We start from the raw sequence: 25,898 nt of genomic DNA, 5'->3' as shown, positions 1-25,898 counted from the left end.
CGAAAGGGAATAAGCGGTAGGAAATGGATGGATGGATAGATAGCACAAAAGCTTAACGGAAGTAATTTTTGCACAATTTAAATCTGGTCCCAACAACAGTAATCCCTCTTGACCAAATGGCACATGTAGTCCTCTATCAGAAAGCTGGTGTTTTGATTTAAGTCTTATTTTTTTGGCCACAAATCACACCCAAGTATTTTACCAAATGCCTAACCTCAGGCTTTTGCAGCTTTTTGAGAAAAGAGGGGGGATGGCAGTGCTTGTTTTTGACCTCAGTGGCTTTAAAGGCCTTTACAGCCCAGGAAGACCCCCTGTGTCAAAAGAGAGCATTTATCAACAGGAAAGGCTAAAACCTAATTCCTTTCCCATGCACCTCTGATAACATTTGTAGCACAATTATAATTCACGTGGGTTTATGGGGCTTGTTGTTTAGCTGCTGGTGGTGACAAGAGCTCATTTTCAGTAAACATTATCCATGCAGGCAGGATGTAGTTGTTTGTAGCTTTTGACAACCCTGACATTTGACGGAAATGAAAATTTGCAAAGGTTAAAATCCGCAATATAATTTCCTAGAAGAACATTGAATATGTTTTAGGTATTTGGTTAACTTGAAAATGGTGGCGGTGAAGGAGAAATGCTTGCTCATTTTAATGAAATGTATAATGATGGATCGCAATTTTTCTTAATGAATATAAATATACGTCTTGTCTAATTTGCACTTCTTATAAAGGTGGTGCAAAAGCAAAGGGAAAATCCATTAAGTATTTGTGCAAATCAATAAAAATGTGCGGATGAAACATTTCATTTTAATTTCATGACGTTACTGTCCCCTTACTTTGGGGACAGATGGGGACATTGACCTATATCTATTATAAAAAGATTGTAATGTTTGGTAGTTTGCACTCAATTTTGAATTGAGGACTAGAGTGGAACATTGTCACCTAGGTTACCAACATTTTCAATTAAATTAATCAATCAGGTGTTCATTTTCAGAGGTTGTTTGGATATAGAGGCATTCTAGTTATGACTGCATTTTTTTTAAAAGACTCAGTGCTTTGACATTTTAATCACCCATCCAACTTCTCAAACATGTCCTTTTATGTTGACACTTTCAAAGTAACAGTATGTTCTTTACTGCTTCAGGTATTTCCTCGTTTACAATCCAGCCAAAGTCCATCGTGGTAACTGAAGGCTCAGTTGCCAGATTTTATTGCAAAACCACGGCCCACCCTCCTCCAATCATCACTTGGGAGTTCAACCGGGTCACATTACCCCTCGCCACTGAAAGGTATGTGCTCTGATGTTTTCAGTCCACCTTTTGGGGCACATGCTTGTCATACTTGCCAACCCTCCCGGATTTTCCGGGAGACTCTCGAAATTCAGCGCCTCTCCTGAAAACCTCCCGGGACAAATTTTCTCCCGATAATCTCCCGAAATTCAGACGGAGCCGGAGGCCACGCCCCCTCCAGCTCCGTGCGACCTGAGTGACGTGTACAAAGAGCGTGTCTGCCCAATGACGTTATAACTATAGAATGATCGAGGGCGAGTTCTTGGTTTCTTATGTGGGTGTATTGTTAGGCAGTTTCATTTACGTCCTCTCAGCGCAGTAACAACACACAACAACAGCAGTCATGTTTACGTTTACCGTAAAGCAGTTCGTCTGCCGTAAACAGCATGTGACACTCTTAAACATGACAATACTGCCATCTACTGTACATGCACCAAAACACCTCCAGGCAGCTTCAACCCTCCACTACAGTATTCCTCCTCCATTCACATCCCATCTCCCCGGATTGTAAATAACCTAATGTAAATAATCAAATGTATTTCTAATGTATATACTTGTTCTTATGCTATCTGAACTCACTATGTTCTCTGCTCGCTGTACATATCCTACTAAGTCACACCTACACTGTTTCAATGTCAATTTCTCTGTTGATGCAATTGTTCATGACTGAAGGACTGATATCAACCAAAGCTCCTCATCCCACCCCCCGGATTGTAAATAATTCAATATATATACTATGATGATTAACTTGTGTGATGACTGTATTATGCTGATAGTATATATTTGTACCGTGAATTGATTAACGTGGACCCCGACTTAAACAAGTTGAAAAACTTATTGCGGTGTTACCATTTAGTGGTCAATTGTACAGAATATGTACTGAACTGTGCAATCTACTAATAAAAGTTTCAATCAATCAATCAATCATGCATATGTGACAATAACATCTACGGCTTTTAGAAAGTGCAGTGCACAACTGCGCACACAACAGCTGTAAATATACTCCTCCCCTCTTAACCACGCCCCCAACCACACCCCCCACACCCCACACCCGAAATCGGAGGTCTCAAGGTTGGCAAGTATGATTCTTGTTGCACGCCGGAGTTGTTTTATAATGCTGGCTCTCTTGCCAGTCAAATTATGATATTCTTTTAATTTATGCATATTTGGGTCATCCAGAATCACAGTCCTGCCCGGTGGTTTTCTTCAAATCCACGGAGTGCAGCGGGCAGATGCTGGCAGTTACCGTTGCGTCGCTACCAACATTGTTAACCGGCGCCGCAGCACAGAGGCCACACTTACAATCACCCCAGGTGTGTCACAGCACTCTGTAATGTACATACTCAATATTTGTAGTTTTATCATAGCAGTATGAAACATACTGTATGGTTAGCAGCCCTGTAAAAATCTGATAAAACCGCAATGTGATACCTGAATGAACCAAGGATTTGTTGCATTGCTTTACAGTGTATTTGACATGAAACTCTGATACTGGTGCTTCCTACCACTTTCTTGCCTCTTCCCCGCAGCTCCCAGCCCCCAACTTCCCCAGAGACCACGCATCGTAGTCGGACCGCAAAACATCTCCGTGTCGGTGCATCAGAGTGCCACCTTAGAGTGTATGGCCACAGGCAACCCCCGTCCCATCATTTCCTGGAGCCGGGCTGACAGCAAGTCTATTGATGTTTACCACACCAAAGTGTTGGGAAATGGCAACCTCATCATCACAGACATTAAGCCCCAGCATGGAGGGGTGTACGTGTGTAGGGCCACCACTCCCGGCACGCGAAACTTTTCTGTTGCTGTAGCCAACGTTACTGTTCTAGGTAAATATACAATCACACTCACAATGTTAAAATACTGTAAGCTTTTAACATCACTATCTATTTACCTTCACAGTGTAGGTTATATTACCTTAGGCATGGCTGTGTTTGTCAGTGTACCACTTATTTGCTACAATAGCTAAAAAATGTTACTTTAGATTTTAGTCAGAATCCACTCTTTTATGTCATCAAAAGTACTACTAACGAGTGATGCAATTATGATCTTTAGTTGATTAATCAAATTGATCTATTTTTGTAATCTAACCTAAATACATGCTGAGAAAATCGATAAACATTAGGTATTTTAATTAAAATTAATTACATTATTATGTATATAGACGACAGGGCTCAAATTTTACCGTGGCACGTGCCGCAACCGCCCTCGTCATTTGCCGTAATGCCCTAAAAAATTGACCAGCATCTGCGGCAAGAACATGCCGTGACCACCCTTGACTTTTTACTTGTTAATGGACTAGGGATGTAACAATGGTATAATGATAATTCACAATAAAATTCCCACCGGTTAGTAATACCGTCTAATTTTTTTAATGACTGAAAAACTGTCGTTTATTAATGCATTTTAGACCTCAGAAAGTCAAGCGCTTGTGCACTAGCGTTGTTTGGCTTGATAATCATGGCGGACTAACTACACAGACTTTGCTCCGGAGATTTCCCCTCAGAGTAAACAGAGCCAAGCACTTGGTTTAATGTAATTTTTCCCTTGCTTGTGTAGGCAATATTGGAGACAGACGCACTTGTCCCCCCACTAAAAGTATACAGCGAAGGACAAAACTTTTTAATGTTGCTTTTATTTTCTCAATGTAGCGTTCATCAATAGACATTGCATACTACATGATGGTATTACATTCACACCCCAACACTGCTTTACCTAGCAATCAACAATCATGATTTCAATATTGATAACTATAATCTAAATTATTACTTTGGCCATAATTTGCAGTCCTAGATCTCATACATGAACACTACTTTTATCTATATGGACAAAAATTGCAGTTATGTCTTATGGCCATCAGGTGCCATTTTTCAAAAATGTATATATAAATACACACACATACACACATGCATGCTTGCTTTGGAGCCCTTGCCTCAAAAAAAAAAAATGTTTGCCTTGGTGCCCTTCTAACTTGCCTTGGTGCCCTAAAATATGAGCCCTCCTTTAAGGCAACACTTGCCTTATCCTTAAAAAGTTAAAATTCGAGGCCTGTATAAATATATAAACAAAAAATATGTTATTGTTTTTAACAGATTTGGTCTTTTTTATTTATTAAAATAAATCATCAGGTCCATGTAAAGTGCTGAAGTTACTACTAAAAAAAAAGTTGAACACTTCTGAAAAACAAGTATTGAATGTTGAACTTGTTGCTTTACATCTGCTTCAAATAAAATAAAATGACCAAAAAAGAACCCTTAGTCTCAGTGCTAGCATATGTTACCAATATTGGTTTCAGAGAGTCTGTATTTGTCACAATTAGTTGTAAAACGTATCAGAGGAAATATAGGCTTTGACTGGCTTTCCTGTCAAATTACATAATGTCTTGTACACGTAGATCAGTCTGCAACAAAATCTAATTTTTTATACCTAATTTAATGACAGACCAGGAAAAGTTTTGGTTTCATTTTGTCCATCTGCAGTCCCACAGGCATGCGATTAAGCAAGCACGGGCGATTAAGACAACATTCTCTTCCAAATGTGCTTGCTGACTTATACAAACCATAAATACACTCTAATACATCTTTCAGTTTATTGTAAATATTTTACACTGTGTATCCTCCACTATTTAAAGCTGCTAACATCAATCAGTCCTGTGACACAGTGAGACCTCTTTTTTGCAGGGGTTGCATATTATCCTTGTGCTGCATGGCAGTACTGTTGTTGCTCTCAGTCAAACACAAGACGAAGGCGAGGCAAGTCACAGGCATACAGAAACAGTAATGTTAGAGATTAAAAATGTAATTAACACAATAGATATGACTGTAATTAATTATTCGCAATTAACACAATAATTTGAAAACCCTACTGGAAAGACCTGTTCGATGCCTTTATTCCTATCAAATCTTATTAGATTATAATCTATTGCGTGAGAGTCTATGCAAAAACTGTTGTGTTAAATATATAATTCCTATGGATGTTCCTCCACAGCGCCGCCATCCTTGGTGGAGTGGCCAGAGAGCTTGACACGTCCACGTGCCGGCACTGCTCGCTTTGTATGCCAAGCTGAAGGATTGCCAACACCTCACATCACATGGCTCAAGAACGGGGAGAGAATTCACTCCAATGGTCGCATTAAGATGTACAACAGGTATTTTTTACTTGTGATTGGTTTTATGTGAAAGCAAAGAAGTGGATCAAAGGCAAAATGTTACTGTTTATTTTACCTCTGTTTGCCAACTAAAAACAAATCACATGAATAATTAACTTGTGATCCTGCAGCAGGAAGGAGACTGAATAATTTACCAGTGCAAATTGGGGATTTAGTAGGTTTTCCTCTTAATTTCTCTTTTCTATTTTGCTGTCAATTTTTGCTAAAGGTAATTTTATGTGATGACTTAGCTTGGAAAAGGAACCACATGATGAAGTTGTTTGTGTGTGTGTGTGTGTGTGTGTGTTTGTGTGTGTGTGTGTGTGTGTGTGTGTGTGTGTGTGCGTGTGAGTCTGTGTGCGTGTGTGTGTGCGTGTGTCCGTGCGTGTGTGCGTGTGTGTGCGTGTGTGTGTGCGTGTGTCCGTGCGTGCGTGCGTGTGTGTGATCCACAGCAAACTGGTCATCAACCAGATCATTCCTGAGGATGATGCCATTTATCAGTGCCAGGCAGAGAACGAGCAGGGATCTGTCCTCTCCATGGCGAGGCTCATAGTAGTGATGTCGGAGGACCGCCCGAGCGCGCCACGGAACATCCGAGCGGACACTGTGTCCAGTTCCGCCATACTGCTGGCTTGGGACAGGCCGCTTTATAACTCCGATAAAGTTATTGCATACTCTGTTCACTACATGAAAGCTGAGGGTGAGTAAATATACATATGAGAATAATTATAAAGTATTAAAAAATCATAATGGGACAGGAAGTGAAAATAAAATAACATTCATTTGTGAGGGCCCTGCATGCTTGATCTCTTTTCTAGCTCATCTCAAAGTTGTTAATATTTAAATTAGTTACTTATTATGTATCATTGCATACAATTGTTTTGAGCCAAACAAAGTCATTAGTACATAATAACTAAACAAAAATAAGACTTTCTTTCGAATACTCCTTTGGTTTTTGCCCTCAAAGTTTTCCTGTGTCGAGGCAATTATTCCGAGTTTGTAACAAAAACATGATTTTAAGAAAATAAAAATATTGATTATTAACCAAGTATTAGTGATATTGTTATTATAAGCGCTAACACGGTCAAACTATTTATAGCGGCATCGTGATTTTTTATTATGTTTGTTGCCATTCATGAAGTCTGCAGTGAGCATTAGTCAGTAATGTTGTTGAAAAAATTGCGATTATTATAAATGTGCCCGTTACTACATTAAATACAGTATATACATGGATGCTTATTAATGGCTTGTTGACAGAATAGAGCTGTTTTTTGATGGCATTTATTTACAATTTAGAATGCAAAAAAATTGTAAAACATTCCTGTCTTACATAAGGATTGTGAAGGATAGGCAACATTTTTAAAAAGTACAGTTCTCCTTTAAGAACGGCAGACTTTATATGAAGTACAGTATACACTTTTATTAATAGGAATGTTAAACGTTTTTCAAGTTTTTTTGCTTGTCTGCAGCATCATCGCCATCAGTCGACAAAACAAGAATGGCGGATAGCTACAGTGATTAAGAAAGGTCACAGCAAATGTAAACGCGACAATACATTATCATAAATTACAACACAACAACTTTTAGCTCCAGCATGATTGCAAGTCCCAAAACAAAAACGCCACAACACCATGAAATAAAGCCACAACACAGCTTTAAGCCACAAAGGACATGACAGAAGTGACGGCAGAGTAAGTTACAGTGACAGAATAACTTCCTAAACATAGTATTTTAGTATTATTGAAAAAAAAAACTTCTTTATGACTGAAATAGTGGTCTCACATCACTTACTTTTCCAACTTAGTTCATTACAACTTTTTCAATATTCCATGTCAGGAAGTAGTTTAGGCGCTGTAACTTGTCCACTGTCACGTCTGTGTCGACTTTGTGTTGCCTTACAGTTTTTGTGTTATGGTTTTTCTTGTTATTGTGTTGTAGTGTATGTATTTGTTGTGACTTTTCTCTGATATTGCAGCTGATTATTTAATGAGAGTAATAGCAGGTCAAACCACTGCTCATTTAACCTGAAGAGATTTGGTTGCACATGCTTTTTATATTGTTATATATTTTTATATTTATATGTGTTTCGTAATTGTATTAATTGGATGTCAAAAACAACAGTAAAAGTGACAGTTAAACCTACCAATAATTCAACCTGAGGAGATGTTGATTGCACTTTACTTTTTATATTAATATTATTTTATTCCATGTTGAAAAACAAAAGCAGAAGTATCAGGTAAATCTACTGTTAAAATGTTGGTTACTGTACTTTAATCAAACATTTCTTGAAGAAAAAAAATGAGAGCAAAAAGAGTTTCCTCTTGTCAATTCAATCTAAAGTGTTGGTTGCACTTTATTCAAATAATATGTGAATGCATTGGCCCTTAATTGTTTTTTAATATATTTTTTGTGTCCGTATTTCATTTATACCTAATTCCTTTACAACAGGAATATAGGAAACTTCACCTGTTATGTCTAGTATCCAGTATTTATTTCACAGTCACGCTGCTTGATTTTTTTTTTTTATTGATAAAAAGTTACTGAATCGTTTTCAACTAACTGAATTGTTTCGGATCGTATTCTTCTAAAAAAAATCATATCATAAATGAATCGAATCGGCAACCACAGATTCTGAATGGAATTATAATCATTGTTAAAACAAATTGTTACACCCCTATTGATAATGCTATGGATGACATCCACTCGGTGTAATGGATGAGGTCCCTTCCAAGGTTTCTCGTTGTTCCCATTGGAATGATTTTTTTCTTGCCCTGATGCGGGACAAGAGCTGACGATATTGTTGTGGTTCATGCAGCCCTTTGAAGTATTAGTGATTAAAGGCTATATAAATAAACTTTGATCGATTGATGATACTTAACATACTAAGATGCAATGGAGGTTATTATTATTAGCTTGAGTGATCGGCTCCACACTGTGTATGAAGACACATAATTTGCTGTTAACTTATCAGCCACAGGTCTAAAAATGATTACAACTTCAGGCAGATGGTATTTGTGTTTGTCATTGGCATTAAAAACGATTGATTAGTCACATACCTTTTTAATGAAAATTGGCTAGTTGATTGGCACATTCCCAAAGGGAATATAAGTCTAGAATATGTTATTCTTCTTCATCTACTACATAATGAATATGAGGAAGCTGAGTAATTTCCGTTACTGCTGTCCTGTAAGGCACAGGTCACATAAAGAAAAAATAAAGAGGAAAAACCTCTTTATCTAGACAAACAGGATTAGTCCTATTTAGCTGTGGACTTTCAAGAATCAGGGCCCATTCCTTTGGCTGATAACATTAAGAATGCATAGAAAACTATTCAAAAACTTGTATGGCAACAGAAAAAGCCTTCTGGACTTCCAGCCTTCCTTAAAACTATTTATATTGACAGCAAGAGTCACAGTGGAACAATGTTGCATCTCAGGGAACGAAAATCCACTTCCTTGTTCAAGAGCTGCACTTAATTAGAATTTGACTAACTTCAGTTGGCGTGGTGAACTGGGACAAAAGAAACACCTGCTAGTTGAAGTTGATGAGGAAATCAAAATAAAGTGTTTTATTGTTAAATCTGTCAGGGATTTTACTACTTCAGATTAATATTCGCTGACAACTTCACAGTCTTTGTGTGAGAATAGCTGTGAGAGAACAGCTAGCAGTTTGTTCTGCACCTGAGGCTGCAAAGCCTCGCACTAAATAGAGTCTTTATAATAAGAGGAGAAACTAATTAGTCTACTTGAAGGAGTGTCCAAAAGTGCATTTCCTGGGAAGCCAGTCAGAGTGTGTGAATTGGGAAGGAAAGCAGACTTTGTTACTCTTTCCTAGGAGTCATGAAAGAGGCATTCAGTAGGAAGACAAAACATATTAAGTGCTCGGTTTCTAAAATCAAATAACATTTTCCTAAGAAGACAAATGCATCCATTCTGTGGTTTTGCTCATTGGCTAATAATGATTTAACCTATCAAACATTAGCTTTACAAATACAGACAAAACTGCAGAAGGTGTATGATTGACACTGTAGAATGGACATGTGTCTCTGTACTGGTGATTACCATGTTGTGAAATAGAGACACTTACACACCAGTACGAATGGATTCCTTTCACATTTGAAGCAATAATGTACCAATTTCCAGTTCCTGGAAATCAATACCAGTACTCAACAGTACCAATTGTTGGTGCTTTTGTTCGTGTCAATAAATGTTAATAGTCTAATAATGAAAAAAATATATTTTAAAGGAATTTTAAAAAACAGCTGATTATAATGATTGTGTTGTCCATTTGTAGAGATGTAACGATATAAAAATTTCGTATTACAGTTATCATGACCAAAATTATCACAGTTAGAATTATTATTATTATATATGATTATTGAATGTGCTCAAAAGGCGCTTATACACCCACTAAAATTGTTTGACCATGTTTTTGTTTTTTTAATAAATAGACACACTGTTAGAAAACCCACTATTTTGTACGTTTGTGTTTATAATGATTCACTGAAAATGTGCAAAATTGAATATCTTAGTTGCTTAGACAGTGTTTATATGACTTTATCTCAAGGCATTCAATCGATCAATTGGCAATAGTCCAGTTGTGATCGATTGAATGACCTGGATGAATGAGAACATTCATAGACATATATAATTTTAGATTCTTAAGGATGTTGATGTATCTTGTTTTAAAGTTAGCGTTTAAGATGGCGAGCTGGCAACAGTGATTTTATCAAACTTTATCAATGTGCAGGTATCAATCACTGTTTTTTGATCATTTTAATTTAAAATGGTAATACTAACCGTCGAGAGTTTTACCGCTGTTGTCATTATTACACTTTATCATTAAATCACTATCTATTTCTTATCTCTTGTTTCCTTACTACATTTCCGAGTCGCATTTGCAAGTTTTATGTGTTAGACTTCACATGCAGTTGCACTTCGAAGGCGTTAGATTTCAGTAGTGTTCCGTTTAAGTAGGCTCTGGTGTGTTGCCAAGCTACTGTAAGAAGGAGTCTTTGTCATGAAGCTGAATGTGCCGGTCTAGTCTTATGTTGGGTGCTATGAAGTCTTTATACTGTAAGTATTGTATTTACTGTAGTGAAGTGAAGCAAATTATATTCATATAGCGCTTTTTACTTAGTGACTCAAAGCGCTTTACATAGTGAAACCCAATATCTAAGTTACATTTAAACCAGTGTGGGTGGCACTGGGAGCAGGTGGGTAAAGTGTCTTGCCCAAGGACACAACGGCAGTAACTAGGATGGCGGAGGCGGATATCGAACCTGGAAGCGTCAAGTTGCTGGCACGGCCACTCTACTAACGAGCTATACCGCCCCTGTTACTGTATGCACGTTACTGTATGTAACATGCATCTTAATTGTGGTTTTCGTTACCAAATTTGGAGGTGTTTAAGTTGGAATATAAAATTGCTAATGCTAATCAGTAGCATGTATATTAGCGTCAAGCTAGCGCATCTTGGAAAAGTGGATCCTTTGGCATTGAAAATTGTACCATCACCGAGAGGCATTTTGACTAAGTGACTTTAGTCTGCAACCAGACATGATGTCACACATGCAAAAAAGTTATCAAAATATGACACTGTTTTATGCGAATAAAATCCAATGTGGTATTGGCAGAATGATCCTGGTGCCTATAAAATTACTCAATTTGGTACTCATCTCTACACATCATCCTAACTCATTTCACTATCCCCTAATTTGTCCAGGATTAAACAACGAGGAATACCAGGTTGTTATTGGAAACGATACCACTCGGTATATTATTGATGACCTGGAGCCAGCTCGCAACTACACCTTCTATGTTGTGGCCTACATGCCCATGGGAGCCAGTCGCATGTCAGATCACATGTTCCAACACACGCTTGAGGACGGTGAGGAATATAACGATAATGTCCTTCAACATGAGTGATACCTTTTCATGCAGAAACATAACCATGAGAACAGAAATGACATGGTGTTTGACTTTCATGTCTGTTTACAAGATGTTTTACTACAGTTAATGAGTGTTGGTGTTGTTGACATAGAAGGGAGGATGGAGGGCTGCAAATATCCTTGTGCATGTGTGTTTCTCAGATTTGTGCACACAAGCTAATTTATAGGTGTGTTTGTGTTTGAGCCTAATTCTCCTGCTGTGTTTTTGGATTCCGAAAGAACTTCATAACAGTTCAGTCTTGGCCTGTCTATTTAATTTTTTTACAAAACCATCCACACAGTAGCTATGTATATGTATGTATAATGCCCCAGGTGTGTGGATCTTTCTTTCACGACCCAAAGTTCATGTTTTGTATTTGAAACCATTACAGGTAGGGATTTTAGCAACAACTTTAGCCTTGGCGCACTCAACTTGCAAATGTAGTCTCCAGTCCATGCACTAAGAACTAAAAAAACAATGCCTCTTAATAATCAGTTTTTCAAATGAATCAATTTCATAAGTTGATTTAGAAGTTGTGTGATATGTAGTTAATCTCTTATGTCTCGTCCCTTCCCAGTTCCCCTGCGTGCCCCTGAGCTCAGCCTGACCAGTTGCAGCCCCACGGACATCCAGGTGTCGTGGCAACCCCTCCCTGACAAGCTGAGTCGGGGTCGGGTCTCTGCCTATCGTTTGTCCCACCGTACCAGTGCTGAGAGCTCAGTCTCTCAAATTGAGTTGCCTGGAGAGATGACAAAGTACCTCCTAGAAAACCTGAAGCCTGACACCAACTATCTCCTGCGAATAGCTGCCGCCACCAGCATAGGGTGGGGTGAGCAGTCGGCCTGGACCTCTCACCGCACGCCAAAAGCAACTAGTGGTCAAGGTACAACATAAGGAAAACATGGCCAACAATACATATTACACAAAAATATATATTCCAAACTATTAAAACAACACTGAATTCTTAATTTCTGTCTAACGGCTCAGTTTGCCAATAATCTTGTTAAGGCATTGCATTTGTTCCTCTGAAATCTTTACTGTAAGGGTTTTTGTCATGGGTCATGTAGGGAGGGAGCTATTCAGGCCTCTCGATGGAAAAAAGGTTAGTACACATTTAGAGCTTAAGGTGGAGTAGTGCAGTGGTTCTCAAATGGGGGTACGCGTACCCCTGGGGGTACTTGAAGTTATGCCAAGGGGTACGTGAGATTTTTCAAAAATATTTTTAAAATAGCAACAATTCAAAAATCCTTTATAAATATATTTATTGAATAATACTTAAACAAAATATGAATGTAATTTCATAATCGGTGAAAAGAAATGCAACAATGCAATATTCAGTGTTGACAGCTAGTGTTTGTGGACATGTTCCATAAATATTGATGTTAAAAATTTATTTTTTTGTGAAGAAATGTTTAGAATGAAGTTGATGAATCCAAATGGATCTCTATTACAATCCCCTAAGAGGGCACTTTAAGTTGATGATTACTTTTATGTGTAGAAATCTTTATTTATAATTCAATCACTGGTTTATTTTTCAACAAGTTTTTGTTATTTTGATATCTTTTTTTTCAGATAGTTCAAGAAAGACCACTACAAATGAGCAACTGATGACATAGTGCTGTATTTTATTTCTTTATCTCTATTTTTCAACCAAAAATGCTTTGCTCTGATTAGGGGGTACTTGAATTTAAAAAATGTTCACAGGGGATACATCACTGAAAAAAGGTTGAGAACCACTGGAGTAGTGGGCGTGATTTGTTTTTTTCCTGCCTATCTCACTTTTGTTTAAAATCAGGTGTCTTCTAGTAATCATCTTTCCTAAAATGCAGACATTGCTCCTGTGCACTCGGTGTGGGCGTGCATGCTGTGTATTAAGTGTGAAACAGCTGGTAAACATCAAATGAGAGTTTACCATTTCAAAGACAAAGGAACAGCTTCCTTCAGAGAAAAAGATTATGTCATTGTGACCATAAAACAACATAATTGCTATCATGTTGAAATTTAATCATTAGGTTTTTTTTGGTGATTTTCATCTACACAGTTCCTCTGTCTCCTGAGCTGCATTTGGAGCCCTTGAACTGCACCACTATTTTGGTGCGCTGGCGACTGGCACAGAGGAATTCGGCCACTGTGCAAGGCTTCAAACTGTTCTACCATGAGGAGAGCGAGTCTGAGAGTGCCCCGGTTCAGCTGCGCGCCTCAGATCATTCACACGCCATCGGAGGCCTCGGTGAGTTAGGTTGCTAAAGTACTTAGGCTGAATTTACACTCCATGGTTGCAGTGACACAATTTGGAAATACATTATCCATCCATCCATCCCTTTTGGGGTCTTGAGGGGGGCTGGAGCCTATCTCAGCTGCATTCGGGCGGAAGGCGGGGTACACCCTGGACAAGTTGCAACCTCATCACAGGGCCAACAAGGATAGACAGACAACATTCACACTCACATTTACACATTAGGGACCATTTAGTGTTGCCAATGAAGCTATCCCCAGGTGCATGTTTTTGGCAGTGGGAGGAAGCTGGAGTACCCGGAGGGAACCCACGCAGTCACGCAGAGAACATGCAAACTCCACACAGAAAGATCCCAAGCCCGGATTGAACTCAGAACTACTCAGGACCTTAGTATGTCAGCATGAAATAAATGAAAATGCATGATGCAGGATGTGCGCATATCAGAATCAGGCCTATTCCAAATGAGAATACAAATCCGACATGTATTGTAGATTATTTATGAAATATTCCCTGTCAATTCAACCTGTGGTCAGCAAAACACAGGGATCAGTGACAAACACATTAGTTGCCCATACAACACAAATATACGCACCGGCTTTAAATCTACATTGTATCGAAAATAAGCAACTAAACCTGTAGTGCAAATCCAGCCTTAATTTCTCTTGGGAACTTTGAGCTTTGGATGATACTCTGACTCACTATTTTGAGTTTGGTGGGGCACTGTACATACATACCACAAGAACTATACTGCAGGGTAACACAGACGGAGAATTCATTAAATTCTGTTTGTGTCCCACAGTCCAATAATGTTGTTTCAGCTGCACTGCTACTGTTATTATTTCAACACAATTATTTTGGAATTGAATCACTGTTCTGTATTAAATATAAACTACCTTAGTCCTATGTGGCATGGCACTGTTTGCATTGTCTGACCCCCTGCTTGGAATTTGTTGTAATAGGAAGGCAATTTACTCACTGCATTACAGTAAAATAATGCATTGAGTAAATTTCCCCCCTTGTCCCCAGACACACACACATATGTCAAGTATGGGGCTATATGTATCCCCTTCTTACCGTATAACTGCACCCCATCATACAGAATGACATTTCTTAAATCTGGTCACCTTTTGCGCTATGTGATATGTTAAAAGGGGTAAATGACAATGTGCCTAACCTTGTGGCGAGAGAGTGAATGCCCATGGAGCTGGATTTTACTGTATGTGGCTGGCAGGTTTATGGGGGATTAATTGTCAGAAGTCTTGTCAAGTGTCAAACAGAGGTTTGTTAGGAATGGGACCGAACAGCATTGCTTCCCATTTTCATGAACTTTGTGCCTGATTGTGTGTGTTAAAGTTAAATTACCAATGATTGTCACACACACACACTAGGTGTGGCGAAATTATTCTCTACATTTGACCCATCACCCTTGATCACCGCCTGGGAGGTGAGGGGAGTAGCGGGCAGCAGCGGTGCCGCGCCCGGAAATCATTTATGGTGATATAACCCCCAATTCCAACCCTTAATGCTGAGTGCCAAGCAGGGAGGTAATGGGTCCCATTTTTATAGTCTTTGGTATGACTCAGCCGGGATTTGAACTCACGATTGTGTGTGTGTGTGTGTGTGTGTGTGTGTGTGTGTGTGTGTGTGTGTGTGTGTGTGTGTGTGTGTGCGTGCGTGCGCGTGCGTGCCTTCCTGCGTGCGTGCGTGTGTGTGTGCGTGCGTGGGCGCGTGTACGTGCGTCTTTTCAGCAGCTGCTGGATAGTGTTGGGAGCATGTCACAGCTTCTCTGGCCCTTGAGGTCACACATTCATTTAGGCTTTTTTTTCTTTGAGATAGGGGGTAAAAGTCTCAGGCGATGCAGTGGACAACTGACCATCTGTGGCCAGAGGGGGTCAGCCAGGTGGTTAGCAGCTGACTTGTAAATCAGGCCGCTTGATGCTTGAACAGCATCCGAAAGAAAGACAAGTAGGCACTATAAATTACTTAAGGTGTTAAGCCAAACTGTTGCTGACATTTCATTTAGTTCTTTGGTTTTTAAGATATTATTTTTAGTGGTGTTGCGAGTCATGTTTTACTAGCCACATTCATCCATGTAAGCAAAGCAAAATACGTACAGTAACTGAGGAGTCCCTTGCATCTGATGTATTTTTGTAATTTTCCTACACGGCGCTCTCATGATTGCTTTGATGACTAATGCACGCATGTGTGAAAAGCTCTTCGTCACTTTTGTGACATCAAACCGAAGTTGCTAAAAAATATTCCTCTTTGGTGGCATTTTAAAGAACGGCGTTTAAAGCTCAAGCCGATTTACTGTGTGTTTTATGAGTGCTGTGAGCAGAGTTACTGACATCAAAGCCTCTCATTGTGTTTGGTTTTCAGAGTCACAAAGCTGCTTTATTGGCCAAGACTTTAAGGCAGTGCAAGCCTATCACTGGTCAAGCTGTAGGCAAAACAATGAGCATGTCTTGTGGGCTATCTTGTTCTTCAGAGGGGTTGTTTCTCGTGATTCAGTTGCAAGTGGGGTGCAAAGGAGAGAAGGTGTAAAAACAAAGGCAACAACACAAACTGTGCTAGTGAAAGTCCTACTGTGTTGGGGAACTCTACTAACATATTTTACAGTTGTTGCAGTTATTACCAGTTGTGGGGGAAATAATCGATTTTAAGATGCATTGCAATTTGGACATGGGCGATTGTAAAATCGTTTAGAAAATAATCGATTGTTTAATCATTGTAAATAAAGTATGGCAGACAGTTCTAAAATTTGTCTGACTGCAGCGGCCACCTCACCGAAAGATCCGACCAGCTCCTTATTTTAGGGCAATTTTGTTCCAGTTTCGCACACATTTTTTAAAATGTAAATATGTAATGTGTACCCCGCCTTCCAAATTGAGTAAATGTTATTGTGTTTTCCCAAGACTGATTAACAAATGGTTTAAAGATATTGTAGCATATATGACTTTGGCAAAATAAAAACAGCTGGAAGCCACGTATGTTGTATTGTACAGTAGTAAGTCAACTGATGAGCGTAATTGGTTCTGTGACCGAGCTGTTAACTTAAAACACTTGTGTCTAATATCAATGCCACAAAATTACATTTTAAATTAATTGAAATAATTTTAATCAATGCTTGCCTTCCTAACAGCAGAATTTTAACATGTATCATGCCTTTTAAAAAGAAAAGCGTACATTCAGATAAAAAATATTGCATGAAAAACAATACAATACAATGTACTACAAACAACTGCAGTAGTTTTATGAACTGATGAAATTATAATGTGCAGCATGTGGTCTTCTACGACAGTGGTTCTCAACCTTTTTTCAGTGATGTACCCTCTGTGAACATATTTTAATTGAAGTACCCCCTAATCAGAGCAAAGCATTTTTGGTTGAAAAAAAGAGCTAAAGAAGTAAAATATAGCACAATGTCATCAGTTTCTGATTTATGAAATTGACTACCAGTGAAAAATATTGCTCATGTGTAGTGTTCTTTCTTGGACTATTTGGAAAAAAAATAAAATAAAAAATAAAATAAAAAAAATAACTAAAAACTTGTTGAAAAATAAACAAGTGATTCAATTATAAATACAGATGTCTACACATAGAAGTAATTATCAAATTAAAGTGCCCTCTTTGGGGATTGTAATAGAGATCCATTTGGATTCATCAACTTCATTCTAAACATTTCTTCACAAAAAAATACATTTTTAACATCAATATTTATGGAATATGCCCACAAAAAGTCTAGCTGTCAACACTGAATATTGCATTGTTGCATTTCTTTTTACAGCTTATGAACTTACATTTGTATTTTGTCAAAGTGTTATTCAATAAATATATTTATAAAGATTTTTTTGAATTGTTGCTATTTTTAAAATATCTAAAAAAAAATCTCACGTACCCCTTGGCATACCTTCAAGTACCCCCAGGGGTACGCGTACTCCCATTTGAGAACCACTGTTCTACGGTATCTCCTTCTAGCTGTTTGTCTGTCAAACGCAAGACCAGCAGCTTCTCCATATTTTTATTGATATCTATCCCGTTTAGATATTATTTTAACATCCTTGGTTGGCATTAAACTCCTCCTGCTTTAGCATGGTGCAGACTAGCTTTGCCATATTGGGGACACGCTCTGTCATTCTTTTGATTGATGTATGGATGGATGGATTGATACTTTTTTCATCTCCAAGAGATTTTTTTTTTTTCAACTTCTCAGCACTGTCCTTCACACTCACTTCCTTTCTTCCCATGGTTGTAAAACAAAGCTACAGTATGTCAATCTTTAGGTACAAGCAAATGCTAGCGACAAAGACCAGATGTTTTCTAGTCGGCTCTTCCAGGTTTCACTGTGGAATTCACAGTAACTACTCCAACTAATGACAGGGATGCAACTCAAAGCATAACAATTAGTCGAGAGACAGCACTTATCTAAAAACACTCTTAAGTTGAGGTACTACTGTTTAGGTTCTGCACATATTTTATTGTTTCCAACTAAAGTTGGCTGAACACACAGACTTTTTAAAATGGTCTCGGGGAAAGTCTATTCCAGAGTGCCGGAGAGAGGGGTATAACCGTTAGTCAAACCTCAACAAAGGGAGGTTCAATGTGTTTTTAGTTCTGATCGTGGAACAGTGCACCAGCTCTACACCCTTACCATGCACATGTGATTTGGAAACATGGACAAGGCATTCAACCATGTACCTCACGATGGTGCTCAGGGAGTATGAGGTTCCTAGCTCACCACTTCGTGCCATTCTGTCCTTGTACAACCAGAGCAGGAGCCTGCTCTTCATTGCCAGTTTAGCCTGTTGACGGTAAATGTTGGTGTCCGCCAAGGCTGCCATTAGGCATCACTGCCTTTTGTAATTGGCTCTGTTCATTATTTTTATGGACAGAATTTATAGGCACAGCTAAGGTGTTAGGATTTCAACTCAGCTATTTGTGGATATTGTGGTCTTGATATTTTAATCAGGCTTTCCTTTCATGTGAAGATACCAAAGAACCTATTTTGTACATAATTTTTTTACACTTTGGTGAGCTACTCAAGCTACCCATTTGAGGCCCCTGTTGTAGTGTGAGCAGATGTATAGTATATTGTGTCTGTGGCTACCAAATGTTGCATTTTAATTTGCTAATTTGAAGGTCCTTGCTCGTACTGTAAATAGGATTTTCCAATACATCTAGCTGGGGTTGTTTACTCTGGATGTCTCTTTACTGTCACTGCCATCGATTTCTAAATGATCAGCTACAGTACAATCAAAGTGGATGCTGCTGAATCATCACAGCTTTGTGTGTTCAGCTGTACAAGGACACTGGCTCTGAACTACCTGGTAAAGGATCACTTTTGACAATCCCAGTGATTGAAAGCACACCCCGAGGGAGAGGAATGTACTCCACAGGCTCCGCTCGGGTGTAAATTTGACCCTAACTTGTATGCGTGTCCTTTAGCTGGCCTGTGAGTAAAGCTTTTGTCCCTTTCATACACCAGGCAGCGCTGTGTACACATACTGTATGTAGGCACTTATTTCACAACAACTCATCTTCCGATATACCCTTATACATGCCTTGATTGTTACTTACTCAAAATGTTTGCATTTGAGTGATAAGGTGGCGACTTGTCCAGGGTGTACCCTGCCTTCCGCCCGATTGTAGCTGAGATAGGCGCCAGCGCCCCCCGCGACCCCGAAAGGGAATAAGCGGTAGAAAATGGATGGATGGATGGATGTTTGTTTTGTGCGTGAGAGAGAGTGGGGGTGGATGCTGGGCCTTGGACTCATGTGGGGAGTTGATATTTACGGCCCCTGTTCAGGTCAGGCTTGCTACGGCCTGGGGGGCCTTTCGCCAGGCAGAACAAAACCTCAGAGGCCAATGGGATCAGCATTTTGGCCGTTAAAAAAAAGAAAAGAGGGTGACCAGTAATGGCCCGAATATGCCCTTAAATATAAACACCGTGATTTATGAAAGTCAACCCTTGAGAGATTTACACCAGTGGGAAGGACAGGAAAATTCTTCACTCAAGGAATGTCAACGAACTGAAGAATGCAGCATTCTTAGAATACAATCTGTTTTGACCTAGCCATATTAATTATTTAACCTGTGTTCAACACTCCATTACAGCAGCACTGAAGTTTATTGGACTGATAGCCAATTACTTCTTTGTTGCATTAACAGTTGTGAAAAGGAAGCCTAAATGCCTCACTAGTAGTCATTTGATTTAGCCATGATCATTAGTGGGAAAATACATCCATCCATTTACTACCGCTTATTCCCTTTCGGGGTCGCGGGGGGCACTGGCGCCTATCTCAGCTACAATCGGGCGGAAGGCAGGGTACACCCTGGACAAGTCGCCACCTCATCGCAGGGCCAACACAGACAGACAGACAACATTCACACTCACATTCACACACTAGGGCCAATTTAGTGTTGCCAATCAACCTATCCCCAGGTGCATGTCTTTGGAAGTGGGAGGAAGCCGGAGTACCCGGAGGGAACCCACGCATTCACGGGGAGAACATGCAAACTCCACACAGAAAGATCCCGAGCCTGGATTTGAACCCAGGACTGCAGGACCTTCGTATTGTGAGGCAGACGCACTAACCCCTCTGCCACCGTGAAGCCCTGGGAAAATACAGTTAATTTAAAATCTCTAATGGTATACAATTATCGCAATTAAATATAATCACAGTAAAATATCCATCCATCCATTTTCTACCGCTTATTCCCTTTGGGGTCGCGGGGGGCGCTGGTGCCTATCTCAGCTACAATCGGGCGGAAGGCGGTATACACCCTGGACAAGTCGCCACCTCATCGCAGACTAAAATATATTTACTACATTTTTGAAAATGTTCCAAATACGTGTTTTTTCAAGGTTTTAACAAGTACCCTTTAAAAAATGTGGGAGGGGGGAAAACTATTGTTTGTTTCTTATAAGATTTTTATCTAATGATTAGAAATCAATTTAGTTAAGTTCACTACAAATGTGGTTCATCACCAGGCCTCAAACTTGCATAATGACATACAATTATGGTATAATTAATTGCAAATGCAAAGATTTGGAAAAGTGGAGTAGTTCGCGATAAACTTTCTATCCATTGATCCATGCATTTTCTATACCGCTTACAAGGGTCGCGGGTAAGCTGGAGCCTATCCAAGCTGACTTTGGGTGAGAGGTGGGGCACAGCCCAGACTGGTCTCCAGCCACATGCTAACCATAAGGCCACCGTGCAGCCCTATTTAACTATTTAAACTCTTTGAATAGCTATAAAATTACATTCTATTTTTATAGGGGTCATATCATGATTATTTTTAAAAAAAATTTAAACATTTAATTTTGGGGCTTCACGGTGGCAGAGGGGTTAGTGTCCTGAGTAGTCAGGGTTCAATCCCGGGATCGAGTTCTTTCTGTGTGGAGTTTGCTTGTCCTCCCCGTGAATGCGTGGGTTCCCTCCGGGTACTCCGGCTTCCTCCCACTTCCAAAGACATGCACCTGGGGATATGTTGATTGGCAACACTAAATTGGCCCTAGTGTGTGAATGTGAGTATGAATGTTATTTGGCTATCTGTGTTGGCCCTGTGATGAGGTGGCGACTTGTCCAGGGTGTACACCGCCTTCCGCCCGATTGTAGCTGAGATAGGCACCAGCGCCCCCCGCGACCCCAAAAGGACAAGCGGTAGAAAATGGATGGATGGATGGATTTTATTTTGGTGTACATAACATGTAATAATTGTTTTATGGTCAACATTTTGCACAGATTTAGTTTTACAGATCTATCCCGAAGCCAATTTTGGGCTGCCTTCAAAAACGGTTCGTTTTGAAAGGCTGAGTTGTTAGATTCAAGTGAGGCTCTCCTTACCAAATTCCCTCACGCTGACTAGATTCTTGTCCCCCCCTTGGCACCCTTGTTTACTATAGTAGCCTAGTTGTTTTTTGTTTTGTTTTGCTAAGAGTGTGTGCAATATGGAAACTGATTATCGCCATCACCCATCTAATTTTTACTAGTTCGTTGTCGGCTATAGGAGACGACATGGCGTATACGTAGTAAGGCAGGCTGGTTAGATTCTTCTGGTACGAAACGCTGGCTAAGGTTAACCTTCTACCGAGTCATTATCTCTCCAGTGCTATATCCTGGACGTACACATGAGTATATTGACAATAAAATGCTTTTCTATTCTACATCATATTAATAATTTTTAACAACATAACATTTTCCTTCATTGGGTTTCATCGTGAGCATGATGTTGTGACACAGCCGGTTTTACATAAATTAAAATAGGGCTGAAGTGCGCAGGGAGGTTTGAGTAAATTTCAACGAAATATGGATCTCTGCTGATGTCACGTATGGCAACAGCGTCACAAAAAGTGCAAATTCCAAACGGACAGTTTGGAAGAAGTAGGAAGGGAGGCAAGATTGTTTTATGAATATCTCTGCAATGCCTTCACAATTTGATTACAAGTTTTCGGAACTTACGCTGATCCCAAAAATACATAAGCATGTAAGAAATATTGGTATTGTGTGAAAGGGCCTCTATGATCTTTCCATTTATTGAAACTTAACATCCATCCATCCATTTTCTACCGCTTATTCCCTTTTGGGGTCGCGGGGGCGCTGGCGCCTATCTCAGCTACAATCGGGCGGAAGGCGGGGTACACCCTGGACAAGTCGCCACCTCATCGCAGGGCCAACACAGATAGAAACTTAACATATATTGAAAAATAGTGTACTTTAATGATTTTGAGTGGAACTGTATAAACTAATCACATTATTTTATTACAGCAAACTTCTACAAAAAGCTGTTTGGCAAGATACTGTGTGCCTGTTCCATGTTTATACAGTAAAAAGTATCTTACCAACGAAAACTGACCCACAATACATTTGAAATTGAGACCCTAAGTTTGGAAAGCTCAAGTATAACAGCAGATTTATTTGGTATTGTAGGTTCAGGGTACGCTGACATGCATCACTGTAAGTTTAGCATATGTATATTTAGACTCTCAGTAATGTTGCCCTGTTTTTCCACTCACTTCCTGTGCTGGACCCTCCCCCATTCCAAGAGAGCACTACATCCCCTCCTTTTGCAGGATTTAGCTTGCCCAGATTCCATGTCAAAGGCCATGGCCCAGATGTCACCGCTCAGCCCCCTCTGCAGCCCTCTGTTGTAGATCCTCTTTCGAATAATTATGGCAGGTCCATTGTATTGTGGGCCTTGGCTTGAGATACACGCTATAAGCTATTTCTCCTTAGGGGTGGACAATGGATCCCAAAGAGCTTTGGATAACAAAAGTTAACTTTTAACTCTACTTTTTTTTTTAATATACTCCCAATATGCACGTGTTCTACTCAAACACATTTGCTGTTGTCTCCATCATTGTGTCAAATAGACATTTAAGAGGACGTAAAAAGAATCCTGAGAGTTGATTATTAATCATTATTCAGTGTGATGCACTGCCTTTCACCACCACTGCCAGCCACAAAAATAAACAATAATTGTCTCCGCGACCTTGAAAGGGAATAAGCGGTAGAAAATGGATGGATGGATGGATGTCTCAATTAAGCAGTTGAGCTGGCTGATGTACCTAATGAAGTGTCTAATGCTTGTTGTCCAGTAAATCCATAAAAGATGTAAGTTTCTATCTTCTATGTAAGTCGGACCCTTATCCACATATTTAGACTATAAGGGACATTTGGCGAGCTGACCTTTTATTTTAGACCATGGTCTAAAAGGTCAAAGTGGCCTGGTGTTGACCGCCACCGATGTCCTTCCCAGGGGATTTAATTGGCCTACTTCACCCTCCAAAACCTTAGCTCTGAATAGAAGTGGTTGCTGACCACTGAGCAGCAGAGCTTGACCTGGGCTGGGGAAAGATCCTTCTTTTTTGCACTCTAAAGACGGGTGTCAGAGTGATGGATCAGACCCAAGGTCTTATAGGGCTGATCATCTGTCACACACCCACCCAATCATCACATCCAAACCCACACTGACCATACACCCACATGCGCAGGATGAATAAACATAATTAATCTTTAGTGATGACAAGCAAAAATCTTTGCGGATCTTTATTGACATGTGAACCACCAGGTGGAGTGATTATGACATTTTGCCATCTTCCCTGTCTTTAAACGTAGACCCAAGAAAAAAGTACCATGTAAAACTTCTGGCTTACAACTTCATTGGAGATGGCTACCAAGCAGACCAAACCATCAGCACTCCTGGATGTGTCTGTGAGTTGTCTCTACTTGTGTTGATTTAAAAAGTTGGGGAAACCAAATCTTACCTTTTTAATCCATCCTCAGCCGTTCGAGATCGCCTTGTGCCGCCTCCACCACCTCCACACAATGTGTACGCAAAGACCAACAGTTCGTCTTCCGTCTTTCTTCACTGGGGTCGACCAGCCTTCACGTCCAGTAATGCGGTCAACTACACCATCCGCTGCAACCCTGTCGGTCTACAGAACGCCTCCCTGGTGCTCTACCTTCAGACGTAAATGAAAACTCTAATTCTTTTGCCACAAATACTATACATATAAAAAGCTGCATCAGGTTTATTTTTTCATCTATCTTTTATTCAGGAATGAGCAGAGTCTTTTGGTACGAGATCTGGAGCCCAACACCAAGTATGAATTTGCAATCCGTCTTCATATTGACCTACTCTCCAGTCCCTGGAGCCCTGTGGTCTATCAGACTACCTTCCATGAGGGTGAGTCTAGCCTTGCTATTTACAAATCATTGTTATTTTTTATATGAGGGATTGCGTGACTTTAGATTTTTTTAAGTTTGACTAGTCACAGCTAATAGTCAATTTGAAATCTCGAGTCAGGGACCATGTAGGAGGTTGCATAAACTTGTGTCATAGCCGCAAGGCATTGCAAATGCTCTCAGTAGAATCTTGTGGGGGCTACTTCTCCCAAATCAATGCAAAATAAATTAGGCCTACTGTGTACTGCCAAAATCACGTGATTGACGACAAGTCGACGTAAAAAAAAACATCATTGTGGCTTTTCAAATGTACCTTACTGTATATCAGGTGTCAAAATCCAGGCCTGCAGGACTTATCCAGCCTGGAATTTCGGCAAGTTACAGCAAATGTGCAATAGACATTCTGCATATTTAAATCCTGAAGACAGTACATTTTACTAAACACTAAATATATGTAATACAACAGTCAGGAGATCTGGGTTGTAATCTACGTTTGGGCATCTCTTTGTGGAGTTTGCATGTTTTTCCCATGCAACATTTCTTCAGGTACTCCAGCTTCTTCCTTCAACCCAAAAGCATGCGTTGTAGACTCTAAATTGTCCATATGTGTGAATGTAAGTGTGAATTGTCTTTTGTCTACATGTGTTCTGTGATTGACAGGCGATCAGTCCATGGTGTAGTCTGCCTCTCGCCCGAATTCAGCTAATGAGGACAAAGGATATACGTTTGTAGAAAATGAGTGAATAATTTAGTTAAACAGCCCTATCCCCTGGCGTGAGCTACAGTAGCCTGATCGCTTGCTGTAACTGTAGGATTGACCCTGTCACTGATCTATTCTAGCTCCCACGTTGGCTCCTTCCAACGTAAAGGTGACGCTGATCGAGGAAAACACAGCCCTGGTGTCATGGAAACCTCCGGAGGAAGCGAATCTGGCTATCACACGCTACACAATCCTTTACGCCTCCAGAAATGAATGGCTGGCAGGGGAATGGCAGGTGCTGCAAAGAGAGGGTAAGGATGTGTGTGTAGCAAGAGAAAGAGGTGACCCAGGCAGATAAATACATGAATCCATTCACAGAAGCTCTTCTCCAGTGATAGACAAATAGTCCATTGGAAATCACTAATGCTGATGTGATTACAGCTGCTTTACTTTACTTTTCAGTTTATTTACACCAAAGCTTTTGAGCCAAGGCAGCAATTAGTGTAACTCCAAGGCTGCAAAACATGAAATGACAATGATGTAATTACTTCATATTAAGTCGAACTAGTTAAGAGAGAATAAACAAAAATGTGAACATAGAATGTTGTTGAGCTCAGAATACATATAAATATACACCCACCTGTACTCTTCTGGGTAATAGTTTAAAAGTCAAATGGTTCCCCAAGTTCTCCAGCTCCTCACATCAATCTAAACAGCAGCATATCCGCTCTTTTTTTTGTGGTGACATCTTAGTAGTGTGGTGGGTTTCTTTTTTTGCATGTTTTTTTTTCTTGCAGACACCCAAAGGTCAGCTAAAAGGTGGAGAATAATACTAGTGATGGTTAAATGACACCTCAGAGAGTTTATGGCACCCTCACTACTTGTATCACACTACACTGATACTGTGTT

At 39.8% G+C, this 25,898-nt stretch overlaps 1 protein-coding gene across 1 annotated transcript in view; it reads left to right on the top strand.

Moving 5' to 3' along the window:
* The window catches only part of prtga (protogenin homolog a (Gallus gallus)), a 59,967-nt gene that overhangs the window by 23,014 nt on the left and 11,055 nt on the right, over positions 1-25,898 (top strand). Inside the window, exons 3-14 of the mRNA XM_061881725.1 lie at positions 1,144-1,288; positions 2,468-2,601; positions 2,818-3,114; positions 5,273-5,432; positions 5,885-6,132; positions 11,157-11,321; positions 11,940-12,245; positions 13,404-13,592; positions 23,720-23,815; positions 23,888-24,074; positions 24,163-24,290; positions 25,130-25,300. Of these exons, the coding sequence (XP_061737709.1) occupies positions 1,144-1,288; positions 2,468-2,601; positions 2,818-3,114; positions 5,273-5,432; positions 5,885-6,132; positions 11,157-11,321; positions 11,940-12,245; positions 13,404-13,592; positions 23,720-23,815; positions 23,888-24,074; positions 24,163-24,290; positions 25,130-25,300 (2,226 nt within the window). The remainder of the gene's footprint in view (positions 1-1,143; positions 1,289-2,467; positions 2,602-2,817; positions 3,115-5,272; positions 5,433-5,884; positions 6,133-11,156; positions 11,322-11,939; positions 12,246-13,403; positions 13,593-23,719; positions 23,816-23,887; positions 24,075-24,162; positions 24,291-25,129; positions 25,301-25,898) is intronic.

This window comes from Nerophis ophidion, linkage group LG02 (genome assembly GCF_033978795.1).
Source record: "Nerophis ophidion isolate RoL-2023_Sa linkage group LG02, RoL_Noph_v1.0, whole genome shotgun sequence".
Taxonomy (NCBI): domain Eukaryota; kingdom Metazoa; phylum Chordata; class Actinopteri; order Syngnathiformes; family Syngnathidae; genus Nerophis; species Nerophis ophidion.
Note: the sequence above shows the minus strand (reverse complement) of the source record. Positions and strands in the feature narration are given on the sequence as shown.